General features: G+C 36.6%; 1 protein-coding gene across 1 annotated transcript in view; it reads left to right on the top strand.

Annotated features, from left to right (window-relative positions):
• The window catches only part of LOC115209480, a 447,652-nt gene that overhangs the window by 83,196 nt on the left and 339,080 nt on the right, over positions 1-25,376 (top strand). The window contains exon 16 of the mRNA XM_036501652.1: positions 10,696-10,765. Within this exon, the coding sequence (XP_036357545.1) occupies positions 10,696-10,765 (70 nt within the window). The remainder of the gene's footprint in view (positions 1-10,695; positions 10,766-25,376) is intronic.

Here is a 25,376-nt window from a genome sequence, read left to right as displayed (position 1 = left end):
TGTTAGAAGCAGCTTGTTGATTTTGTGATGGTGGGTTCTGGCTTGCCAGAATGTGGTCAAATCTGCAGCTGCCTTGAGAGTAGTAATGGCAGATAGTTTTATGTGGATGTAGTAGTGATTTTTCTATTCTGGCGGTAGCAGTAGTAGTAGAGTGTTGTTTTTGTTGTAGCAGCATTGAAACTTGACTAGTGGTAGTATTAGAGTGTTGTTGTTGTTGTTGTTTTTGTTGCTGTAGCAGCAGTGAAACTTGACTTGGTTCATCAGGTGCTGTTGTCAATGGAAGTAGGTCAGTTGATTGTTGCTGTTGAAGTGACCCCTGACCTGTTGGAATTTGGTCATTTGGTGTACTGGATTCATTGGCAAGAATGGCTTCTAGTGTAGCCATGTGCTAGTGAAAAATAGGAAATATTCTAACAATTTTTTTTGTTTTATTTTCGATCTGTTTTACAGATCTGTGAAAGGATTTTTTGGCTAAGTCCTCAGTTATTTTACTGTAAACATTAGCTTCGTTGTGATGGATGAACCAAGCGTTAATCATTGCAGTAATTTCATTTTCAACCCAGCGGCGTTTTTGAAAATTATTGGCCATATTCAGTGGGGTAGTGTTGTGTAATATATATATGTATGTGTATGCGTGTATATGTATATGTACACCAGTTATTGATGGCTTGATGTAAAATAGTGAATACACCATTGAAAAGTTTGTGTCGATATACTCGGAAATTCGTGGCTTGTGTGTGTGAGAGTTCAGTGTAATTAGTACAATCAGGATGAGCGGTGTGTTTAATACAGATCAAGAAAAAGAATTGTACTCACGGGACTAGTTTTAGAACTAGTCTTGGGTTTAGTATTTAGTTTTGGGTTGTATTTCTTTCTTCAGGTTGTATATAGATTTGTATAAATTTATCCTCCGATGGTAGTAAAAGAGTAGTATAGTAGGATTGTAGAGTTCAAAAGTTTTGAGATTAAAAACAAGGAGAGTTTATGTTGGCTTGGGTTGAGTTGAGTTAAATTGAGTTGAAATATGCTTCTTTGGTTAGTTACTGACAGGAGCTATAAAAAGTACGTCTTGTCACGACGAGTGCCTGACTATATATAACTTTCATATATATATTTCTATATATGAAAAGCATTGCTACATAATGGTGAGGCATGAGCCTTGAATGCTAAGGGTATGCAAAAACTAGAAAGGAATGAAGTTAGTATGCTCCAGTGGATGTGCAACATCAGTGTACATATACAACAAAGTGAAAATATGTTGAGAGAAAAAAATGGATATACAAAGAATCAGATGTAGTGTACAAACAATGGTTTAGTCATGTGATTCATATAGATGATGGCAGCTACATAAAGAAGTGCCAATCATTTAAAGTGTATGGAATTTGTGAAGGAAGAAGACATGGGATGAAATAGTGAAGGCTGATCTCAAGATATTGAACCTCATGGTGGAGGTGACAAAAGATTGAGATCGTTGGTGTTTTACTGTGCTTAATATGACCCAACTTTCACAGTGAAAGTATAAGGTCCTATAATCATTAAGTTTATATATATGCACCCACTGGGCCCTTTCCCTGAACCCAGTCTGTCCCTGTTAAGTTTTCCCTGTCTTTCCTTTTCCAAACACCCATCTTATTTATCATTCCTCTAACGATGGTACTATTGGGCTGCAGAAGTTATATAACTATACAAAATCTGCCCCTATTTTTTTGCCTTTGTGCAATTAGTTACTTCTCACTCTTCCTGGAATTGCTTTCTTTAACATCTATCCCTCATTCTAAATAACTTCTATATATCTTTCCCTCTCCCTTGAGTTACATCTTAGAACTGCTGTACCTCTTCTCTAACACTATGACCATTGTTATATACCTATGGCTATCATCTCTCTCTATCTCTCTATCTCTGTCCTTCCCTCTCCCTCTCCCTTGTCTGATCTACCAGCAGGCTTCTATTACTACTCACCACATGCTTCCTGTACTGTCACTTACTATCTCCCCTTCTTGAGTTATTTCTTTCACTTTCTCCCTCATACTAATATTTACCATCAACCACACCTCCACACTTGTACATCATTTACATTAACCTTTACTCCCATCCCTAACCATCTGTCACTCTTCTCTCACACACCAATGAACTTATCCAGCTTCATGTTCCCATTCCTGTCCATATTCTCTTGTATACTCACCTTCTTGTACCTTGACACAATGCTTCAATAACTCACCATCAACACTTCTCCCATCTTTCCAACTACTCCCACTCACTCCTATATAATGGGAGGTAGCCATGTATCTCTTCTATAGTAAGATACATGTGCCTATCCCTCAATCATGCTTTAGCCTCTGAACACCTGGCATAAAACCAGATTCCCCCTTTGTATAACTGCAATCAACTGTTGAGAGGATTTCTTCATTTCCTTTGTATTACAAGTTACCTGATGATCTGTCTACTGGATTGTTATGCGAAGAGCACTAAGTTCATTCCTTAAAAAGGTTGGCATAAGGAAGGGCATCCAGCTACAGAAACCATACCAAAGCAGACATTAGAACTCAGCATAGTCCTTCAGCTCATTGGAACCTGTTAAGCCATTCAACCCATGCTGACATGGAAGACAGACATTAAAGGATGAGGATCTACACACACTCACACAGGCATACATTTATATATCATCAGCAGCAGTATTAACTCATATTCGAGCAGTTAATCTATAGCAAGTAACTGTGCCTCTTCGTCCTGATGGGTACAGAGGATGCTGGTGCCTGAGGTGGCAGTTCAGGTCAAGGGTGTTATAGAAGAGCCAGGGGTATTTAAAATAGGCGAGGGTTGGTAGAGGATGAGGAAATGCAGGTTATTCTTTGTGTCTTTGACGTCTGATCTCTGCCTGTTAACATTTGTTATTTCTCATCTGGTCCATTCCTTTGATGATGACATACAGCTACTTTGGGCGATCCTTGGTGATTTTCTCCTTCATATTTGGGTCAATGGAGCAGTGGAGAAAGTTACCTTGAGCTGGTGAAGGAAACAGAATTTGGAAGCTCCATGTCATCTTTTGCATGAGACCAACTCCACAAAGAGGACTTGACAGGAAAAGCACATTTGAGGCATATGTATTACCAGTGGAGGTGGTGTTATGCCATGGTAGCTTTAATGCATGGTAATCCAGCCCAGAAAAGTACCTCTCCATTGATGATATAGTTCTTCCATCGAATCCTCATGACTGCACAAAGTTTGTGCTGTTGAGAATGTTCGATTTTCTTCAAGTCACATCAATAAAAAACTCACATATCACAACAATAAAGAATTATGGAAAGAATGACAGCCCAGAATAGCATGACTTTCATTTGGAAGGTGAGGTCAGGGTTTGGGAAGACTCACTTTGAGAGTTTTCTGAAAGCACTATGAGCTACGCTGATCTTTTTCTCGATATCTCTGAATAGTACAATTGCTGGACAGGTAACTTCCAAGGTTGTCAAGAATGTTCTTGCGGAATTTTTAATTTTGGTTTTAAATGATGTATTTTCAAATTAATTTTCGTTAAAATTACTTTGACTTTATATATCCTTTTAAAGCCTTCTTTTCGCTCTATCTAATCATGTTACTATTTTTCTTTTTGAATTATTAGGCCATTTGTTTCTGGAATGTTGAATACAACATGGACAAAAAGCAAATTTGCACAATTTTCTTATTCCAGTTCAAGCTAGGTTGAAATGCTGCTGAAACAGCTCACGATATCAACGATGCATTTGGCCCAGGAACCACTAATTAATGTACAGCACAATGGTGGTTCAGGAAATTTTGTAGCAGTGACGAGAGTCTTGAAGATGATAAGCGTAGTGGTCGGCCATTGGATGTTGACAACGATCAACAAAGAGCTTTAGTGGAAGCCAATCCACGCACAGCTGTTCGAGATCTTGCTTCTGAATTAGACGTAACGTATATGACAATTTCCAACCACTTGAAAGAGATTGGAAAAACAAAAATACTTGAGAAATGGGTGCCACACGAATTGAACAACAACCAAAGAAAAATGTCGTTTTGAATTGTCGTCTTCCCTTCTTTTACGCAACAACAGCGACTTGTTTCTCAACTGGATTGTGACTTGCGATAAAAAGTGGATTCTTTATGACAACCGGCAGCACTCAGCTCAGTGGTTGGACACCGATGAAACTCCATGGCACTTCCTGAAACCAAAGTTGCACCAAAAGAAGTTCATGGTGACTGTTTGGTGGTCTGCAGCTGCTCACATCCATCACACCTTTTTGGATCCAGGCGAAATCATTACGGTGGAGAAATACTGTCAGCAAATGGATGAAATGCATAAGAAACTCTGACAACAGCCAGCATTGGTCAATAGAAAAGGACCAAATCTTCTCCATGACAATGCTCAGCCACCATCGCACAAATGGCCCTGCAGAAGTTGAACGAATTGGGCTACGAAACTCTGCCTTATCCGCCATACTCACCAGACCTCTCGCCTACCGACTACCACTTTTTCAAGCATCTCAACAACTTCAAAATGCTTCAAAAACCAAGACGATGCCAAACACGCCTTCAATAACATCTTCGCCACCAGAACGCAGGATTTTTACGCTACTGGCAAAAATAAACTTGCTTAACGTTGGCAAAGTGTTGATTCTGATGGTGTTTATTTCGATTAATAAAGTTTTGTTTGAGCTGAGATATGTGCATCTGAATCTAAAGGTTAAAAACTGCAAGAACTTTCTTGACAACCTAATATATTATTGTGTCTAAGGATAGTTATTACACCAATATTAATAACATATGCACCAGTCCAATTCCACTCTTTATTCTTAGTCAATTGGTTAAATATCTATCTCACTAATCGAGCATTTGTTTAACTTGTTGGTTAAACTGTCAATTGGTGTTCTTTTTTTAGCTTTTTGTGGGTGGGGTTGTAATTTCTTGTTCGGCAAAGTTCTTAAATTGCCATTCACAACCTTTCCAGTGACTTTTGCTTTTCCCTTAAATAAAATCGGTCACGGCTGGTATGTATGGTAGACTGCAGGTCTTCCATAAACAACCTTGCCTGGACTTGTGCTTTGGAGGATAACTTTCTAGTTATAATCTCATGGTCATTCATAACCGAAGGGGGTCTTTACCCTTGATATATAATCTAATATGGATCCTTACACTATCAATTACTCAATGAAAACTTCCTATACCATCCAGGGAACTATAGTCTAAAAAACTAGTGGAGAAAATTACAGATCTTATTAACTGTATGAGATGGAAGGCCTTCCATTACAACAATGAAGAGTCTATCACAGAGAACATATACCATGAAATTAAATCAAAGAAATTCCCTCCCCAAATCAATGACTTAGAAGGCTCCGAAACAGATCTACTGAAGCTTATAAACAAAACCAAATTTCATAAGTCCTTTATCACTTTTCAACAGCAACTGAAAAAAGACATTAAAACATAAATTTTTTTTTTAAATGGCACTTTTTTCTGATGAAGCCAAGAACTTGTGCCTTGTCAGCAACAGCACATACTCACAACTCCTACATAACTTTGCCTAGGCTATTCTTATATATATATGTATGTATATGCATGTATGCGGGAGTGTAAATGCATGTCTGTATATATATATATATATATATATTTATATATGTATATGTATATTTATATGTATAGATGTCAAAATATATATGTATAATGTTACCTGTAAGCATGTAAACACCTATGTGTAAATGAGGATGAGGTACACATATTCATTATATATATATATATATATGTTCATTATATATATATATCGACGTGAAACTTCAGACATCGACGTGAAACTTCAACAATTCATGTCTGTAATGCAAGCCATATGCTACAAATGTGTCCCAGAGAGAAAGGCCACTGTACACAAGAACAAAATCCCCAGAGAGAGGAAAATTTTAATGAGACGGCGTACAAAATTTTCAAATCGCCTAAACAAACAGATTGAAAGCAGTGAAAAGTCCCGCCTAAAAATAAAACTGTTGGAAATCGAAAAATGTCTGCAACTCTCCCATGAAAAAGAAAGAGCAGACAAAGAAGCCTGGGCTATAGAAAACATAAAATCTAACCCCAGAGCTTTCTACAGGTATGCCAAAGAAACAGCTACAGTGCACTGTAGAATAGGGCCACTCCTCGAAAAGGATGGCACACTTACAGGAAAACCAATGAGGGTAAGTGAAATACTGAATGAGCAATTCAAGAGTGTTTTCACTCCACCCCTTGGGCATCTCCAAATCACCAATCCAACTGACTTTTTACCACTGCAGATATAAAATCAGAGGCGGCGACGATAGATTACATCGATATAAAGGAAGACGATGTAACCAAGGCTATAGATGAAATGAAAACAGACTCAGCTACTGGCCCCGATGGATTCCCGGCAATCCTCCTAAAAGCATGTAAGAGAGTCCTAGCAAGACCACTGCAGTTCCTCTTTCAGAGTTTCCTTGCAGCTGGCAAACTTCCAGGAAAACTGAAGGAAGGTAAAATATGCCCCATTCATAAAGGAGGTAGCAGAGCGGAAGCCAAGAACTATAGACCTATCTCTCTGACCTCACACATCAGCAAGGTCATGGAACGAATAGTCAGAAGGAAGCTGATCACCTTCCTTGAAGAGAATGACTTGCTGCCCGACACCCAACATGGTTTCCGACCAGGGAGAAGCTGTTTAACTCAGCTCCTACAACACTATGACTGGGTGCTGAAACGGCTGCTCAACCACTCAAATGTGGAAGTGATATATCTCGACTTTGCAAAGGCCTTTGATAAAGTCGATCATGGAATGATATGTCACAAACTGCGTGATCTCAACATAGTTGAAAACTGGGAGAATGGCTTCATGACTTTCTGAAGGATAGAAGTCAGGTGGTAGTAGCCAATGGGGCCACCTCCATTAACACACAAATAGTGAGCGGTGTTCCGCAGGGCACTGTTCTGGGACCACTACTGTTCATAATGGCCCTCTCAGACATGCCCCCAGCCACGCAGAGAGCCACGATCACAAGTTATGCAGATGATACAAAAGTTTCACAGGCAATACAGAACCCTGGGGACACTAAACACCTGCAATGTGAGCTGGACGAAATATACAAGTGGGCTGAAAAGAATAGCATGCAGTTCAATGCTGGAAAGTTTCAAGCTTTATACTATCAGCATGCAAAACTGAATGCAATACCCAATGAATACACTGGACCCGGAGGGATTGCAATCCCAGAGGCACAATCAGTGCGTGACCTGGGTATTCACATGAGTGATGACGCGACCTTTCATGTACATGTTGCTAAACTGACAATGAAATGTAGATGGCTGGCTGGATGGATTCTTAGAACCTTTAGAACAAGAGAACAAGAAACCATGATGGTCCTCTGGAAGACACTTGTCCTAAGCCACTTTGACTATTGCTCTCAGCTATGGTCACCATCCAGTGTCAAGTTGATCACAGAACTTGAGGCGATCCAACGAAGCTACACAAAGAAGATAGCCTCTATGCAGAATGTAAGCTACTGGGAAAGACTCAAGAGATTAAAATTATATTCCCTGGAGCATAGGCGGGAAAGATATGCCATAATATACATCTGGAAGATCCTGGAGGGAAGTGTCCTGAACTTTGGCATCGAGAGTTACGCAAATGCCAGAACTGGGCGCCACTGCGTGGTGCCTAGGACTCCAAACCTGCCATCAAGATGTAGGACAAGATTCTGTGATAGCCTGGGCTTCCGAGGCCCACAGCTCTTCAATATCCTCCCGAAGAACCTGAGAGACCTGCATGGGGTGGATACAGATGTCTTTAAAATGAAGCTGGATCTCTTCCTGTCAGGTGTCCCAGATGAACCAACTTCACGGCAGGAGGGGCAGATGAGGGCAGCTGCATCGAACTCTCTCATGCACCAAATAGCAGTTGCTAGAAAGCCTCCATGAAGTGAAACCAAGTAGCAACACCAAATGGCGGTGCCCCAGCATGGCCACAGCTCATAAGCTGAAACTAGAATCAATCAATCAATCAATCAATCATATATATATATATATATATATATATATTATATTAAATTAGAGATAAAACCACTATTAGGTAAATCATACAATGAAAAACTTAAGCCAATACATAAGATTAATTAATTTATATTATTCAAATATATCAAATTATTAAAAAAGATAATTAATACGTACACACTCACACACATACATGTATACGTACATGCAAATACACACAGACATGTATATATATGTATATATATATATATATATATATATACATATCTGTGTGTATTTGCATGTACGTATACATGTGTGCTTGTGAGTGTGTACGTATGTAGACATTTTGAACACAGGAGGTTTATGTCTATGTATTATGATAGTATGGTTGCATGCATTCTTTATCTTTTTTCTTTTTCTACCAATTAGAGCAACTTCTCTTTTATTCAACGGATTTTCATAGCATCTTTCACCATTAAAAACTGATGAGAATGCATCGTATCTCTTCACTCTGACATTCAAAACTCCGAGAACTATAATGACAACTTTTTACTATTTGTTCTAGATTATAACATATATAAATAATCCTCTATTTATCTAATATCGCAGTCTCATTCTTTTGTTTATTATTATTATTATTATTATTATTATTATTATTATTATTATTATTATTATTATTATTATCATGTATAAATTCTGTAATTAACAATTATAAGCTTTAAGCTTAGAAGCCTTCACCATGTTTTTGCAATAGAAAATAGTCTAATTATATCTAATTATGGGACATATAAGCTCTCAATGGCAAAGAAGGGGTACTAGTACATGTAGTACATGTAGGCTTATATGCCCCAATGTTAGACTATGTTCTATAGCCAATAAATAGTGAACGCTTATAATTATTATTTACAGAATTTTCCCTCATCACTGTTTCTTAATCTAACGCAGAACAAGCACATATTTGTTTATACAACATCATGAAATTATAGTTCTTAAATCTAACAGAACGAAGTTGGTGGGTAAGTTAGTGTAATCGATCAACACACTTATCACAAAAAGCTAAAGTTATGAGTTCAATTCCCACACATGCTAATACCCATTTTTTCCATCAAAGTCTTATATTCCCCAATATTGGACTATTTTCTATAGCCAATACATGGTAAATGCTTGTTATTTACAGAATTTTTACTCACCACTGTTTCCTAATTAAATGCTAAAACAATATATATTTAAGTATGAAAACATTTTTATACACACACATAGAATGTTCCTGTAACTTGGGATTCCTTATTCTAAGTAGACTGACCATGATCCTAGGAACAAACAAATATATACAGATAGATCGAAACAATACCAAACAGACATTGGAGTACAATACAATCATCTAACTCATTGGATCCTGTAAAACCACTCACCCCATGTCCCCACAGAAGACATATGTTAAATGATAGTGATGTGTTGGTAGTTGTGATGCTGAGGTTAATGATGATGATGACAACAACGACAACCAGGAAGAGGATACATTTACTATATCTTAAGCATATTTTAAACAGAAATGAAAAATGTGATTGAATAAAAGTGTGCCATTTTTATTTTACTATCATTAAGCATGTAATGAAATATGTAACAAAAGAATTATATACAGTGCTCAGGTGCACTATAACTCATCAGAAAAAGTAACCAAAACGGCATGAACAGTAAGCAGAATATGCACAGGAAGAGAACAGTGATAAAAGTCTTAAAGAAGAAAAAGAAAAAGAAGAAACATAGGTGGTGGGGCATCAGGTGTACTGTTGGTGGATTTCAGGAAGTATGGAAGTCTTAAAGGATGTAGTGTTTCAACTGCTAACAATTAAAAGCAATTTAAGCTATCCCATGCCAAAAGTATGGATGTCCTGAAAATAATATATATTATGCAAAGTAAAATATGAAATAGAAATATTATTATTTCTAAATCTCTCAAAGAGAGACATTCAGTAACAGTTCTTTAAAAAAAGTAACATCATCCCCTGTAAAGGTCTATGTCACTGTTGCTTTAACCCCAAGAAACATCGTTTCTAGCTGGCTATATCACACAATATCTGTGTCCTTATATTTTTGAACAGGGAGTTCAGCACTCCCACCTAGCACAAAACATCTGTGGACTAGTTTCTGGGTTATTGCTCTTTATCAACACAGATGGCATTGCAGAACTCATCATTCAAATATATAGTTTTCAAAGTGACACATGACACAGATATTATTTCGTATAGCCAGCTAGAAATGATGTTTCTTGGGGCTAAAACAAGAGTAACATCGTCCATTGCAGGACAGCTACATTATGGTGGTAAATGGCCTTTATTTTAAAGAACTGCCACTAATGTCTCTTTTTCAGAGATTTAGAAATAATATTCCTATTTTTAGATCAGTGACTGTGTGTCACTTTGAAAACTATATATTCGTATGGTGGGTTCAGCAACGAAATCTGGCCAAGCAGCTACTCTGTGTTGATAAAGTCCACAGATGTTGTTTTGCGCTAGGTGGGAGTGCTGAACTCCCTATTCTAAAATACAACAACACTGATGTGTCGTATAGCCAGCTAAAAACCATGTTTCTTGGGGCTAAAACAACAGTAACATTGTCCTTTACAGGACAGCCACATTATGTTCACAAATAGCCTTTACTTTAAAATATGAAATGAATTTTGAAAAGTAATTGTCAAACTTTTGTTTTTTGTCACAGTGGCACTACAACTCAAACAAGCATAAAAACGTACATGACTGGAAATTATTATTATTATTATTATTATTATAATTATTATGGTTATCAGCGATGGGATTTATACAATTGTGATGGACGATGCCAATGCGATACCACTTATGTGACTTGTTCCAATACAAGTAAGTTGTTAAGAGTGTTTTTCTATATTAATACCTTGTGGCTGGATGAATGCTAGGGAAAATACAGTGTGTTCCTGGTATCTCAAATCTACACTGCATTTCACTTTTCTGTTTAAAGTTGTTTCACTCTTTTTAAGTTATTTACATATATTACCACTTTCCATCAATGTTTTTTTTAAAAATTGAAAAGAAATGGTGAAGTAAAATTGTAAGAAATAAGTGTTTAATATTGAAAGGATTGACTGAACACGTCGCACTATTTCTTCATACTACTGAACTTGCACCTAATAATAATTCTTTTTGGTGAGTATAGTAAATTTTCAATGAAGAAGCTGGTAGAAACCATTTCACTTTATCTAGTCTCCTAATTTCTGAGAAATGTTTGGATATCATGACTTGTAATTAAACTTAAAAATAAAAAGTCAGCAGTGAATTGGTGACAAATACAAAGTGCATTACAGAAATTTTGAGACAATCTTTCTAGAAGTGCTTATAACTGTCTTAAATTATTGTAATTTTAGTATATCATTATGATACAACAAATAAATTGTCCTGTCAACTATTTTATTCCAGATGGAAGGAGTCAGTTGTAACAGCACTTTGAACACACTCTACTAAATGCTGCTTGTCACAGTGACTAGTTTGCAGAATGTAGTCAGGACAAAGAAACAATTTAGAAGCTTGCTATGCAATAAATGCTCCAGGCTACTTATAGATTAACTTGTATGAGCTGAACAATTGTTTTTCACTGGCACAAGAAGCCAGGCAAAGCAAGTTCCCCAGTAAGCTCATGATGATCCCCTTTTTTGACAGCAAGGGCACCATTTGCATCCACTGGATTTTCTCTGGCCGTACAGTTAACAAAGAGTACATTGTGAAGGTTTTTGAGTGGGTTAAAGAAGAAATTTCATCACAGAAGGTCAAAGTACCTGCACCAAGACAATGCACCAGTCCACAATTCTATCACAGTAATCAGCTATTTGACAGAGATGGGCATCAAAACTGTCCCTCACCCTCCCTACAGACCAGACCTTGCTCCCTGCAATTTGGTTGTCCCTCAAGCTGTAGAAGAGAAAAGCAGCTGTGACAAGGGTCTTGGATAGCTTCACTTTGGGGGATTTTCATGGAGCCTTACGAAGTGGCTGGAGTGCTACAAGTGCATTTAAGTAAAAGGATCTTATTTTAAAGAATATTAGAGTATTGTACTTCTTTGAAATTAATAAATGTCTCTCCTGGAAAAGTTTCAAACCTTCTGGAATGCACTTTTGTTTTAGTCTCAAGTTTAAAATTCTGTCTGAAATTCTTACATTACAGGTTTATACAATAAATGTATTGGAGCTTAAATCTATCAGTTACATCATCCACTGGATCAAGCAAATATGTCTATGTTTTGCTTCCCACATAGCCTCTTGATTTCAATCCCTACCACCTACCACTTTAATCCTTTTTTTTAGCCCTTACAGCCTGGGATGATACTATGTCACCAGCTGCCTAACTAGAGATCTATGCTTACATCTTAGTGAAAGGGTATGTGACCACAGCTGCATCATTTCCGATGAAGCAAACCTATTTAAATTATAAAATTATAATTGTTTGGTTGTCAGGCAAATGATTCATTAACTAATTATTCCAACAGGAAAAGATTACATGAAAATTAAACATACTTAACTGTGCTAACTATTTACTTATTTATAGAATATTTATAATTTATATATTCACCTTTTTCTTTTTTACATCTTCAAGGTTGTGAAAATGGTGAAGTTAGATGTCCTCCCGGTCGCAATGAAACCAATTCTACAAATGTATGCATTCGTAAAGAAAGTATGTGTAATGGAGAAATTGACTGTGAAGGTGGCACTGATGAAAAGAATTGCGGTAAGAAAGATAGATATCTTGCTTTTTATTAGAGTATCAGGTGATTTTGTTTTAGTAAGTTTACCATCTAGACCAGATGTGGTTGCTCAGGCATATCAAAGAATCCATAAGTAGTTTATTTCATGAAATGTAGAGAACAACACTTCAATCAGTAATCCAATTTACAAACAAAAACATTTTAAAACAAAATGACCTCATCAAATAATTAAATCTTCACTGTAGTAAACAGCATAACAAAATCCATCTAAATTTTACCTTTTCATTCCAACCAGTTTTATGTCAATACAAAAAATGAATTCTATCAACCCTCATAAGTAGTTTTAATGCTGACTTGAAAATGGAAACTTGAGAAGCTCCAAAATTTAAGAAATGTGTAAATTTTCAAATATTCACAAAGAAGAGATGAAATAGGAAAATAAAATGTTGCATAGGAAACACAATTGCTTCAGTTGAACAAAAGGGTCACAAACTGTTGCATGAGAAACAAAAAAAATCTTCAACAAAGAATATATATAGCAGGATTAGTATCGTTCATATTGGTAAAAAAAAAAAAGGTATTGCTTTACTTTGGAAAATAAACACTGAACTGGCAACGATTATTGCATGGAAAACAAAATATCTTCAAGTATGAAATATATCAGAGTGCCAAACATTGCATGGAAAAGAAAATAGCATCAGTTGAGAAGTTAAAGAACTGGGTTGCTAATTATGCATAGGACAGAAAATAGCTTCAATTTAGAGTTGAAACAGCTGGGTTCCTAACCGATGTGTAAGAGATAAAGTAACTTTTCTGGGGAATCTAAGTAGCAGAGTTACCAAGAGATGTATGGGAACTGAAACAGGTTGTCAATGGTATGGTAAATGAAATATCTCCAAATAGGAATTGAAAGGCCACTTTGCCAATTTCCTGACTGTGGCATGCAGAATAATAAAAATGTTGAATTGAAACACTGGGCAGTAAGCTATTACATTAAAAACAAATTGCCTTCAGCAGCTAATTGAAACTGCTAGATTTTCTCAATATTGCATAGAAAACAAAATAACCTCAAATCTTTATTGAAACAATTGGTTTGGCATTTGTTACTGAATATTGAATCATCTGGCTGCCAGCAACTGCATGGGACAGAGAATACCACTAAATGTAAGGAGAAACATTTGGCCTTCCAAATATGTAGAAATAGCTTCAACTTGGAATTAAATGAACACTGAACCAACAATTACATAACAAATAAAATGGATTCAAAGGGAAATTGAGACAGCTGGGTCATCAATAATTGCATTGGTACCACATTTGATTTAACTAAAAGCTGAAACAGCAGCTGTATTATCAACTACTGAGTGAGAAGAAAAACTGAAGTGGGAAGACTGCCAACAGCTAATTGGAGGAAAGTAGCGAGCAACAGCTGTTAAAATAGCTGGGCTATCAAGAATTGCAACAGGAAAAACAGAATTACCAACAGATTCAAACAGTTGGTAAGCCAACTAATGCATGAGAACCCGTATAATTTCAATTGATAAACAAAACTGAGTGTCCAACTTTACATAGCAAATATAACAGCTTTGATAACAAATTAATCAGCTAAGATACCAACTATTTTAGAAGATATAATTTCAACAGATAACTGAAACAGCTGGCTTGCTAACTGTTGCATAGGAAACTTGTGATCAAAAGAGCTGTTTATAAATGTTGCCAGAGTAACAGCTTCAACAGAAAATTGAAACAACAGGATTGAAAACTATTGCATGGAAAACAAATTATCTTCAACTTGAATTTGATAAATCTGACTTACTACATTTATGAGGGGGTGTTCCTTAAAGATTTCCCCTGACCCACTTCCCTAGAACTGTGATAAATGAAACTTAGCATAATTATTAGTCCTTCTCTACATAGCCACCACCAACGGTGACACATTTCTCCCCTGACTTTATGCAGCTGTGAAGACCTTGTCAGCAGAAGTCGGTAGTTTGTGTCTGGAGCCAAGACTTTATCTTGAAAATAAGTTCATCATCATTCAAAAAGTGCTTCTCCTTCAAAAAAGACTTTATGGAGGTGGAAGTCAGATGGTGTGAGGTTGAGAGAGTAAGGGAGATGAGATAGGATTTCATAGTCACAGGAATGTGCTTTCATCTGAGCAACATGCGCACTGTGAAGTGGAGCATTGTCTTAGAGGAGGTGGATTCCTTTGGTCAACATGTCATGCATCTCTGCTTTCATGGAATCCTGCAATTTCTGTTGCAAAGAAGCATAATATATCCCATTAATTGTGGTGACCTTTGCCAGAAAATTCATCATGCTGGTCCCAAAATACTGAGACCATTACTTTGCATGCTGAAGATTGGACACAAGCCTTCTTTGGAGGTGGTGAGTTATCATGCTTCCATTGCTTTGACTGGACTTTAATCTCAAAATCATAGTGATGGACCTATGTTTCACCCTGTGGGATAAGTCTTCTGAAAAAGTGAGCCCCGTTGACACATTGTCAAAATAGCCTAGAGGCAATTGACTTGTTCCTGCTTCAGAAAACGTGTGAGCATCCAGGGAATCTATCGTGTAGACAACTTCCCATGTGCAAATGGTCATGAATGATTTTTTTTTCCACAGACCCTACACTTCAAAATCATCATCATCGTCGTTTAACGTTCACTTTCCTTGCTAGCATGGTTTCGACGGTTCAACTAGGGTCTGGGAAGCCAGGAGGCTGCACCAAGCCCAGTCTGATCTGGCAGTGTTTCTTCAGCTGGATGCCCTTCCTAACGCCAACCATTCTGTGAGTGTAGTGGGTGCCAGACGAGGCTGGCAACTTGTCTTCACTTTTTGAGCTAGTTGCCAAATAGTTATGTACTGATCCACAAAATTGTGGCTTCCACTTTATGGATGATGCTGTCATCAATGGTGGAATGGGGCTGTCCAGGAATAGAAGCAGTTTCTACCGATGTCCAGCCACATTTGAACTGGCAATGCCAGTGCTTGACTTATGTCACATGATGGTGCATCACCACCATAAACTTCTTTCATCTCATCGAAAGTTTCTTTTGGAGTGCAACCTTTCAAATACAAGAACCTGATAACTGATCTGCATTCAACTGCCCCTCTTATAATGCTTTAGTCCACTTCAACAGCTGCAAAAGACAAATGAATACTCGTGGAAAGCTGCAATTTACAATGTAACATGTAGAGACATGTACATTCCTTGTGCATGAGTAAATCACAGCTTCAACTAGTATTTAAAAAAAAAAGCTAAGTTGCCAGCTTGAGAAGATGCATGAAGCTAAGTAAAATCGTTGACATCCACCCATATATACAGACTTGTCCTTTACAGATGCCAGTGTCACATAAAATGTACTCATGCTGCTGTGTAAATGCACCCATGCCAATGGCACATAAAAAGCACCCAGCACACTCTGTAAAGTGGCTGGAAGTTGGAAAGGTACCCAGCTGTAGAAACCATGTCACAACAGCCAATTGGAGTCTGGACAGCTTCTTTACTGGCCAGCTTCTTTACTGGCCAGCTCCTCTCAAACCGTCCAACCCAAGCCAGCATGGGAAATGGGTGTTAAATGATGAGGATGGTGATGTTAATGACATATACATACAATGGGCTTCTTTCAGCTTATGCCTACCAAGTCCATTCACAAGCCTTTGGTCATCCCAGGGCTATAGTAGTAAGTAGACATTTGTTCAGGGTACCATGCAGTGAGACTGAATCGAGGACCATGTGGTTGACAAGCAAACTTCTTACCACACAACCACTCTTGCACATAAAAAACAATATTATTTTAATAATAATTTGAAACAATTAATTCAACTAGGATTTGAAACAGATCTATTGCCAACTATTATAGAAGACACAAAATAATTTCAACTGAGGAGAAAAACAGCTAGTTTTCTGTTATGTCTTGCTCGACACTGATATGTCCTGCGTTATAACTATGTACTTCATCATCTGCATGACTGGCCCGAACGGCATACCTCAACGACTGACTCCACTCCTCATAGCTGTCCACTATTTATTCTCTCACTCAGAGGTGTCCTCCACAACACCTCCCCTTTTGAGATTTTTTTTACACACAGCATTATTTTTTTTTTTTACATTTTCCATTTTTTGTACACACGGAATTATTACTTTTTCATTTTTTTCTACATTTTCTTTGCAGGACAAAAAAATTTTTTTTTTTTTCAATTTATTATCACAGGAAAATTAATTATTACATAGAATTCTCTGATCAGCAATTATTATTATTTTTTCAACTCTATGTATTACACAGAACAACAAAATCTTTTTTTCTCCAGAATGTCCCAGGTAGTACCGGCTCTACATTCTTACCAGTAGTGCTACAAACGCATAGCGACCTGACTGAAATCCTTCAAATAGACTTATATTATTTTAACTCCATGTCCCAGGTAGTACTTCAGAAATCCTTCTTCATTAGAATTTTTTTTTGGCATCATATTCTATTATTTCTATTTCACACATAAATAAATTATTACATAGAGTTCTCCGATATACACCTATTGGCAATTCTGTTTTTTTCGACTCTGTGTATTCCACATTCAAACCCTGCTGTTTGAATGTATGCCACAGGTAGTACCAGCTTTACATTCTTACGAGTAGTGCTATGAAAACATAAGTAACCTGACTGAAATCTTTCAACAGACTTGTATTATTCTTTTTCTCTGTGTCCCAGGTAGTACTCCTTTGTTCAACAGAATTTTTTTTCTATCATATTCTATTATTTCATAGATTTATTTTTGTCACTGAATTTTTCCTTGTTGTATCCTGTGGTCATTGTTGTATCCTACCTGCTTTTGAATTCTTGTCACCGAATTTTTTCTTATTGTATTCTGTCATCATTGTTGTATCCTGCATGTTTTCAACTTCTCATTGTTACATGTTATATCCTGCACATGTCCGAAACCTTGTCACCACTGTTATGTCTTGCTCAACACTGATATGTCCCACATTATAACGACGTACTTAGTCGTCTGCATGACTGACCCAAATGGTATACCTCACTGACTGTATTTCCTTTATTCGGCATGTAGGCCATAACACAGGGTTTAACAAGGACAGACAAAGCACCACAGTGGAGACAATAAACACAGAACAATGAATGAAGGATTGATAATAACAATGAGGATGAAATGGCTTGCCTACTCCCCACTCACAGGCAGTATCATTTAAATGTTTTTCGTTTAACATTTATAAATCAGTTTCTTTCCTCTTTTTTCCTCTTTTTTCATCTGTTTTTACAGTTTTTAAATATTTACTTACTTTTTTAAAAAATTTTTACCATTTTATGTACAGCAACAGGCCGTCATATTCTATTACTGATGGCAAATCGTCAAACTCAATGCACACTCCCGTTGGGTCTATCTTCTTTCCAAACAGTTCTCATAGTTTTTCACATCTTGCATCATCAATAACAACTGCTTTGGTGCTTTCTGGATAGTATTCCATCGTTAGTTTCACACTTATAACTGTTTTCATTTTTGTGATTTTCATCTCTATCTCTGTTCTTTTCACATATGCTACCATATGCCATTTATGTTTTGGTTCCTTTTTATTTGTTTGTTTCTGTAATCCCACCTGTTTTTCCATGTTGGCTTCCTTTGATGTTGTTGATATCTCATGTTGTGCTTCTTGTTTACTCTCCTTTTTTTTCTTTAGTGGATTCTTTGGCGGTGAGTCCATGTCTTCTTTCCTTTTCTTCTTCCTATCCACCACCGTATACTCTTCCTCCATCTTCTCTAGACACTTTTTACATACTGAGTTCATTGCTTCGGCATTTTGCTCCTGCTCGTCACCCTGCTACTGTTGTTCCTTTTTACTTTTATCATCATTCTGGGGACACCTTGCTTTCATGTGTCCCCCTATGCCACCTCTACTCTCAATTTCATGTCCTCTGGTAGTATTACCTCCTCACTATCTTATGCAAGTCTTGTAAACTGACTTGGATAGCCACTTCGAGGCAATAGCCCCACCAGTTTACCTCTTTCGTCCTTGTCACTTTCAACACATTCACGTACTCCTCAATCTCTGGGGGTACTCTGCTAATCCTTACCCTGGCTACTCATTTGTCACAGTAAGTCAGCAGAAGTACCCACTCTGGTGTCCTTAGCACCACAGTGGAGTGGTTTATCGTTTCTTGTTCACTAGCAAACCTCATTTCCACTGTGCCGTGTTTCCTCACTCTTGTGTAAAATGTTGTGAGGCTTTTTACCTCCTTTGAGCATTCCTCTATAGCCTCTACTGTGGCTTTTATTTATTTATTATTTTTTTTTTTGATGTCATGGACAGTGTTCTATACACCACTGTCCACTTCATCATGCTCACTGTTAAATTTTCTGGCGGTGTCAACCTCAAAATGGTTCCATCTTTCTCTGTGAGTCTGTTGAACTCCTACAACTTCCTCTGCTGCATCTTTATCTCTCATACCTGCAACACGTCAGCTGTCAAACGTCTTCCAGTGGCTGGAGCATAACTGCCAGCTGGAACTGGTTCCCACTCCATCCTCTGCTTCTTGTCTACTTCACCCATGAATGGGGAAGAAAACAATTGTAATTTCACAGACAAAAATAGCAACAACAATTCAACAGTTTAACAATGATATTCAAAAGATAGTTTCACCCTTACAGGAGACCTTCAATGAGTATATAGCAATTTAACTCACAATTTCACTCACAGGGATCAAAAATGATTTTAAAAAAACACCAAAAATAGCTCTGTGACTGACTACACTCCTTGTAGCTGTCCACTATTTATTTGTAGTGGAACAGCCCACTTCTCTCACTCAAGGAGGGTCCTCCACAACATTTACCAACTGTTTCTTGGGAATATAAACTGTTTTGAATAAAAACTGAAAGTGTTGTGTTGCCTATTGTAAATCTTGAAATTGAAACAGCTGGGTTGTCAAGTCTTACATAGCAAAACAAAGTAGCTTTGAATTGGAACTGAAATAGTTAAGTTTACAAGTCCTGCATGGTATTTAAAAAAGCTTCACATGGGAGTGGAAGCAGCTGGATTGCTCACAATAACTGAATGGGAAAGAAAATACTTTGAAATGGAAATAGAGATAACTAGGATATCAACAACATCTTGAGAATAAAAAGGTTTCAGATAAAAATTGAAACGACTGGTTTGCCAACTATTAACAGTAAGTGGTATCTGAATGGGTTTGGTTGTCAATGCTTACATGAAAACCAAATTAACAACGCTGAGAATTTAAACCCTTCAGTTTCCATCAGGGACATAAGAAACAAAACGTTTTCTTTAGGGCTTCCAACTGTTTCATAGGAAACAAAATAGCTTCAACATGGAAGTAAATCAGCCAGATTATTAACTATTATATGGGAAACATAAAAAGCTTTTATTAAGAAGTAATTCAGCCATCTTGCTAATCACTAAATGGGGAACATAGCAGCCTCAAGTAAGGAGTGAATCAATAGAAACAGAATAGCTTCAACAAGTTCAGGTTTTAACTGGATTGATTAAAAAAAACAAAAAGCATTTCTCACATAGCAGGCTACAAATTTAGTTGGCAAGTATAGTCAATTATTTCTTCCTTAGTACATGACAGGGATATTTAGTATATCCACAGTGGAGCAGATGAGAAAGCTTCTGCATAGTTACAGAAAAAACCTGAAAAAGGGAAGAATGCATTGAACAATGTACTTCTAAATGCACTATATCTGAAAACAGACAGGATGTATAACTTAGAATGGTCATAGGTCTACAAGATAAAGACTGACCCTGAGCTAAACAATAGCAGCAAAATAGATAGCTTTCCAGATTACAAAAGATTCCATGGATGATTTCTTTTTCCCAATTTTCTACTTTCAGCTTCATGTGCAATTGGACATTGGCAATGCAAAAATCTGAAATGCATCAAACAAGAACTTCGCTGTGATGGTAAAAAAGACTGTGATGATGACTCTGATGAATTCTATTGCTGTACGTAGAAAAATTTACTCGCTCTATATAAATATAAGTATACATGTGTGTATGTGTGTCCATGTGTTTGTAAAGTATATATGTATGCTTGTGCCACGTAAAATGCACTACTCACCTCACCTGTCCTTGTGCCACCTAAAAAGCACTAAATCCACTCTGCTGAGTGATTGGTGTTAGGAAGGGCATCCAGCTGTAAAAATCCTGCCAAAACAGTCACAGAGGTCAGGTGCAGGCTTCTGCCTGGCCAGCTAATGAAACGGTCCCACCCATGCTAGCATGGAAGGTGGATGTTAAACAATGATGATGATGATGATTTGTGTGTGTGTGTGAGAGAGAGAGTATGTGTGTCTGTGTGTATGTATATGTATGTGTAAACTGCATGTGTGTGTGGTTTGGGCATGTGTGTGTGGTGGGGACAGGGATTAGAGGATCAGGCTAACAATCATTAAGTAGTGAGTTCAATTCTCAGACCATGTTGTGTTGTGATCTTGAGCAAGACACTTTATTTCCCATTACTCCAGTTCACTCAGCTGTAGAAATGAGTTGTAACATAACTGGTGCCAAGATGTATCATCTTTTGTCTTTCCCTTGAATAACATCGGTGGCGTAGAGAGGGAAGACTTTAATGAATGGGCAACTGGTGGTCTTCTATAAACTACCTTGCCTGAACTTGTACATTGGAGGATAATTTTCTAGATGTAATCCCATGGCCATTCATGACCAAAGGGGATCTTTACCCTTTACATATATAAATGGCATGGTCTTCGGCCTCATAAAAATTTCTTGATTATGACACTAACATTATCTTGAGAAGAGAATTAGGAGGGATCTTAGATTGATATATATTCAATCTTCAATTCTTGAATACACAATTCCTACTTTAAATTACTTTTCCAAAACTATAATTACACCTTTCTCAAACAATTCATTTCCTCAGAATACAAAATCATTCACATGCCTTGCCAGAATACCAATCAAGTTCCTATTTTAATCATGTCTGAAAAATAAAATGTAGTCATATACTCACTGGTCCTCTTACTTTAGTGCAGTGACCAGCAGTACAATAAGTAAGGTGCATTGCTCAACATGTAGATGCATCTCCTCATCTTCCATCCCTTCAATTTTTGACTCACATTATGAAGTACATTAAGGAACATCTCTCTTCAGTGTACTACTCTGCAAAAATGTTGAGATGAATTCAAGTGTCATCTTGTTTGAATAGTTTTATGACAAGTGAAGGATACATGTTCATATATATATGATGAAACTTTATATTTGGTTTTACTTCTTTATGCTTAACATCAGTTATTTCTTTTACTTGTTCCTTTTTTTACCAGCAGAAATGATAGCACTTGGGACTTTTACTCTGATTACTATGTTTCCAGAATATGCACTTCCTCTGCTGCTTAGGTCATTACAATATTCCTATGTAAACCAAGTGTGCAGTTAGAGAATACAAATATCTTAACATTAAAATTGCTAACAATTTTGCATTGATATGTTCAGCAAAGTGTGCATAGATGAAAGGCTATATCCTATTTATACATACACATGTTTGCAGTTTTATACACATACATACACACATACACATGCCAGCACACACATAAGTAGAGTAGTGGCAAACATTGGTGTTGAGTGTAATCGTATGTGCATAAGCTGATATTGGTTATAGATTAATAAAATTAAAATTAATTTTTTGCTTTGTCTTGTATTGTTCTTTTGTTTGTTTGTTTTTTCTAGTTACATACATAAACAACACAATTCTAGTGTCCCACAATGGTTCATATGAAAATATTTGTGAAGACAACTTGAACAGTGAAAAAATTGCAAATCATTTGTGTTCCTCTGTTGGAAGAAGGTAGGAAAACTGAATAACACATTTTTCATTGTCCACTTCTTTGAAGGTGACAGTATATCATTTTATATAATCAAAAAGACTGCCATATGATTGATAATGCACCATAATAATATTATGTTGAGTCATATGGCATAGTGGTTAAGAGCGTGGGCTACTAACTCCAAGATTCCAAGTATGATTCCAAGGAGGAGGACGAAGATAAAATGTCTTGTCCAAAAATAAAACAAAATGTTTTGTAGTGAATATCAACTTAGAGAATATACCGCTATGCTTTTGAGGTGCAGGATTTGCATAATTTTCCTGAATGTATAAACTAAGTCATTTCACTTGCGAAAGTATACAATATCAAAATTGATTATCTAAATATATCTTATATCTTTCCAATATGTTAACATGCCATTCCAATATGTTAACTTTTTATATTTTTGCTTCAATCTATCTGTGTTGCCCTCTTTGTTTCTTTTATCTCTTTATCTTTCTGTATCAATTGATCTATATTCTTTTCTATCTGTGACTCTTTCTTTCTCTATTTATGTCTCTATTGATTTTTCTACATTCATTCTTATTTTCTCATAGTAATGGAACATTTGGTAATTCAATTGAGGGATTTGGTGTAAAATTCACACAAAACCCTTCAGACAGCAATATGGGACTGATTCCAGGATTCAAAGCAAATTCCTTTGAGTAAATATTTATTTCTGTTATTCAACATTTATGCCATGTTACAGTATGTTATATGCCATGCTGCATTTTTTCCTGTTACAGTAACCAAGTGGAATAGCAACAACTAGAAATGGAGTCCAAGTTTGTCACCTTGGCTCACTGAAAGTTTATGCTTTACTTAACAGAGAATTTATTTTTTGGTGATGGATTAAATTTGACTTTATTGATTCCAGTGATCTTTTGTTGATCCCAGATGAGTGATCCAAGATTTTAATGCAGGTTGAAAAAGGACATTAGTAATTATCACAAAGTATTTTGCTATTGCCCTATTAATTTTTCCAAATCATTGATCTCTTTGCCACATCAAATAATGATACCCATATTTGGAAAAAGTGAAAGAATTGGTTAATGCAGAGATGAAAACATGATAGATACTTTTATCATGGATGAGTTGTATAGATGGCTTCAAACTCTTTTCCACTGGTTAAAGAAAGCACTCATTGATTATATATTGCCTCTACTACTTGCAACGGTTAGTTGTGCTTACACATAATGTAAAATATCTCCTCCAAAACAAATGTATTTTGTGAGTGGGTGTTTATCTCTCAGCTTCATGACGTAAAACATGAAAAATCCACCCTAGATAGAAGGTCTGTTTATCACAGACAGCTTTTCCAATTATCTATTCCTAATTTGATCTATTCTCACTTCAGCAGATTTGAATTTACAATCTATGAGAAGATAGTCTATTATCTTATTTGTCTGCTCAATGCCTATTTGAAATTAGATGACGTGAACCAATTGATATTTTCATTCATGTTAATTTTGAAGTGACTGTGATAGAATTGAAAGCATCATCAAGTTATTAACATTGTTACCACAGGCAAAATCCAAATAAATACTTTCAGGCTAATGTGATACTCATCAGTTTTACAACACACCCACTGATTACAATGATGAACAGTTCTACTATGTATTAACTGATTTAACTTAGATGGTCAACATCATTTACAAAAAAATGCCTTGACAATAAACACAGTGCAGTTCTATAACTTATCTAGATGTTACTCTCTTACAATATGATTTGGTAACAGTATAAAGAAGTGATTTTAACATTGAAAAATATAATAATAAAACTTTTACTCTTCTCTGTAGGAAGTGCAAATACATGGTATTGGAATGCAGTAAAGAAGGTAAGTAACATATATATATAATACTTCCCACAGCATGGTACCTTAGGCAGGAGTCTTCTACAACAGCTCCAAGCTGACCAAAATCTTGTGAGTCATCACCATCATCATCACCATCATCATCATCATCATCATTATCATCATCATCATCAACATCATTATCATCATCATAATTTGACATCCGTTTTCCATGCTGGCATGGGTTGGACAGTTTGACAGGAGCTGGCAAGCCAGCAGTTTTGAACATGAAAGAATGTTTATAAAAGTCATGAGAGTTGTGTTTTCTTATTTTTGTAAGTATGTCCTCAAGTATTAGACATATGGTATGCAAAAATGTACCCAAGGTTGTTGTTGCAAAGATGATAAATAATCTTGTAGGTGTCTACCAAGTTACCAGATGTAGGAACTTTAATGTGTCCATGCCCAAGGAAGCAAAATGTTCAGAGTATTGTAGATACCTGGCAGCAGGTATTCATCTAGTTGCAGGATTTTGATATGCTGGGCAAGATAGAGGTTCCACACCTGTGATGCAAACTCTACATGCAAACATTTCATCGACATATACAGCTTTAAATAGATAGCAGGAGAGTGTCCAACAAAGGTCTTACTGAGTGATGCTAAGACACATGCAGCTTTCTTGACAGTTTTAGAGATGTGGTTTGTCCAATGCAAATCATTGTTGACAATGATGTCCAAGTCACATTCACTAGCAGACTTCTTAGGATTGGTGTTGTTGAGGGAGAATGTAAAGCTTGGGTTTTCCCTCACAGAATGCATGGTGGTTCACTTGTCCACAGCCAGCTCGAGTTGCCAATCAGTAATCCATTGCTACATTGTGTCCAGATCTGATTGCTGGAAAGATCTCTAGCATACAGGATCTGTTCTTTTTTTTTTATCTCAAGGTACAGTTTGACATCATCTGCTTATTTCAACACTGTAATAAAGTTGGCATCTAAGACATTAATATATCCTGCTAAAAAATACA

Source organism: Octopus sinensis, linkage group LG3, assembly GCF_006345805.1.
Source record: "Octopus sinensis linkage group LG3, ASM634580v1, whole genome shotgun sequence".
Classification (NCBI taxonomy): Eukaryota; Metazoa; Mollusca; class Cephalopoda; order Octopoda; family Octopodidae; genus Octopus; species Octopus sinensis.
Note: the sequence above shows the minus strand (reverse complement) of the source record. Positions and strands in the feature narration are given on the sequence as shown.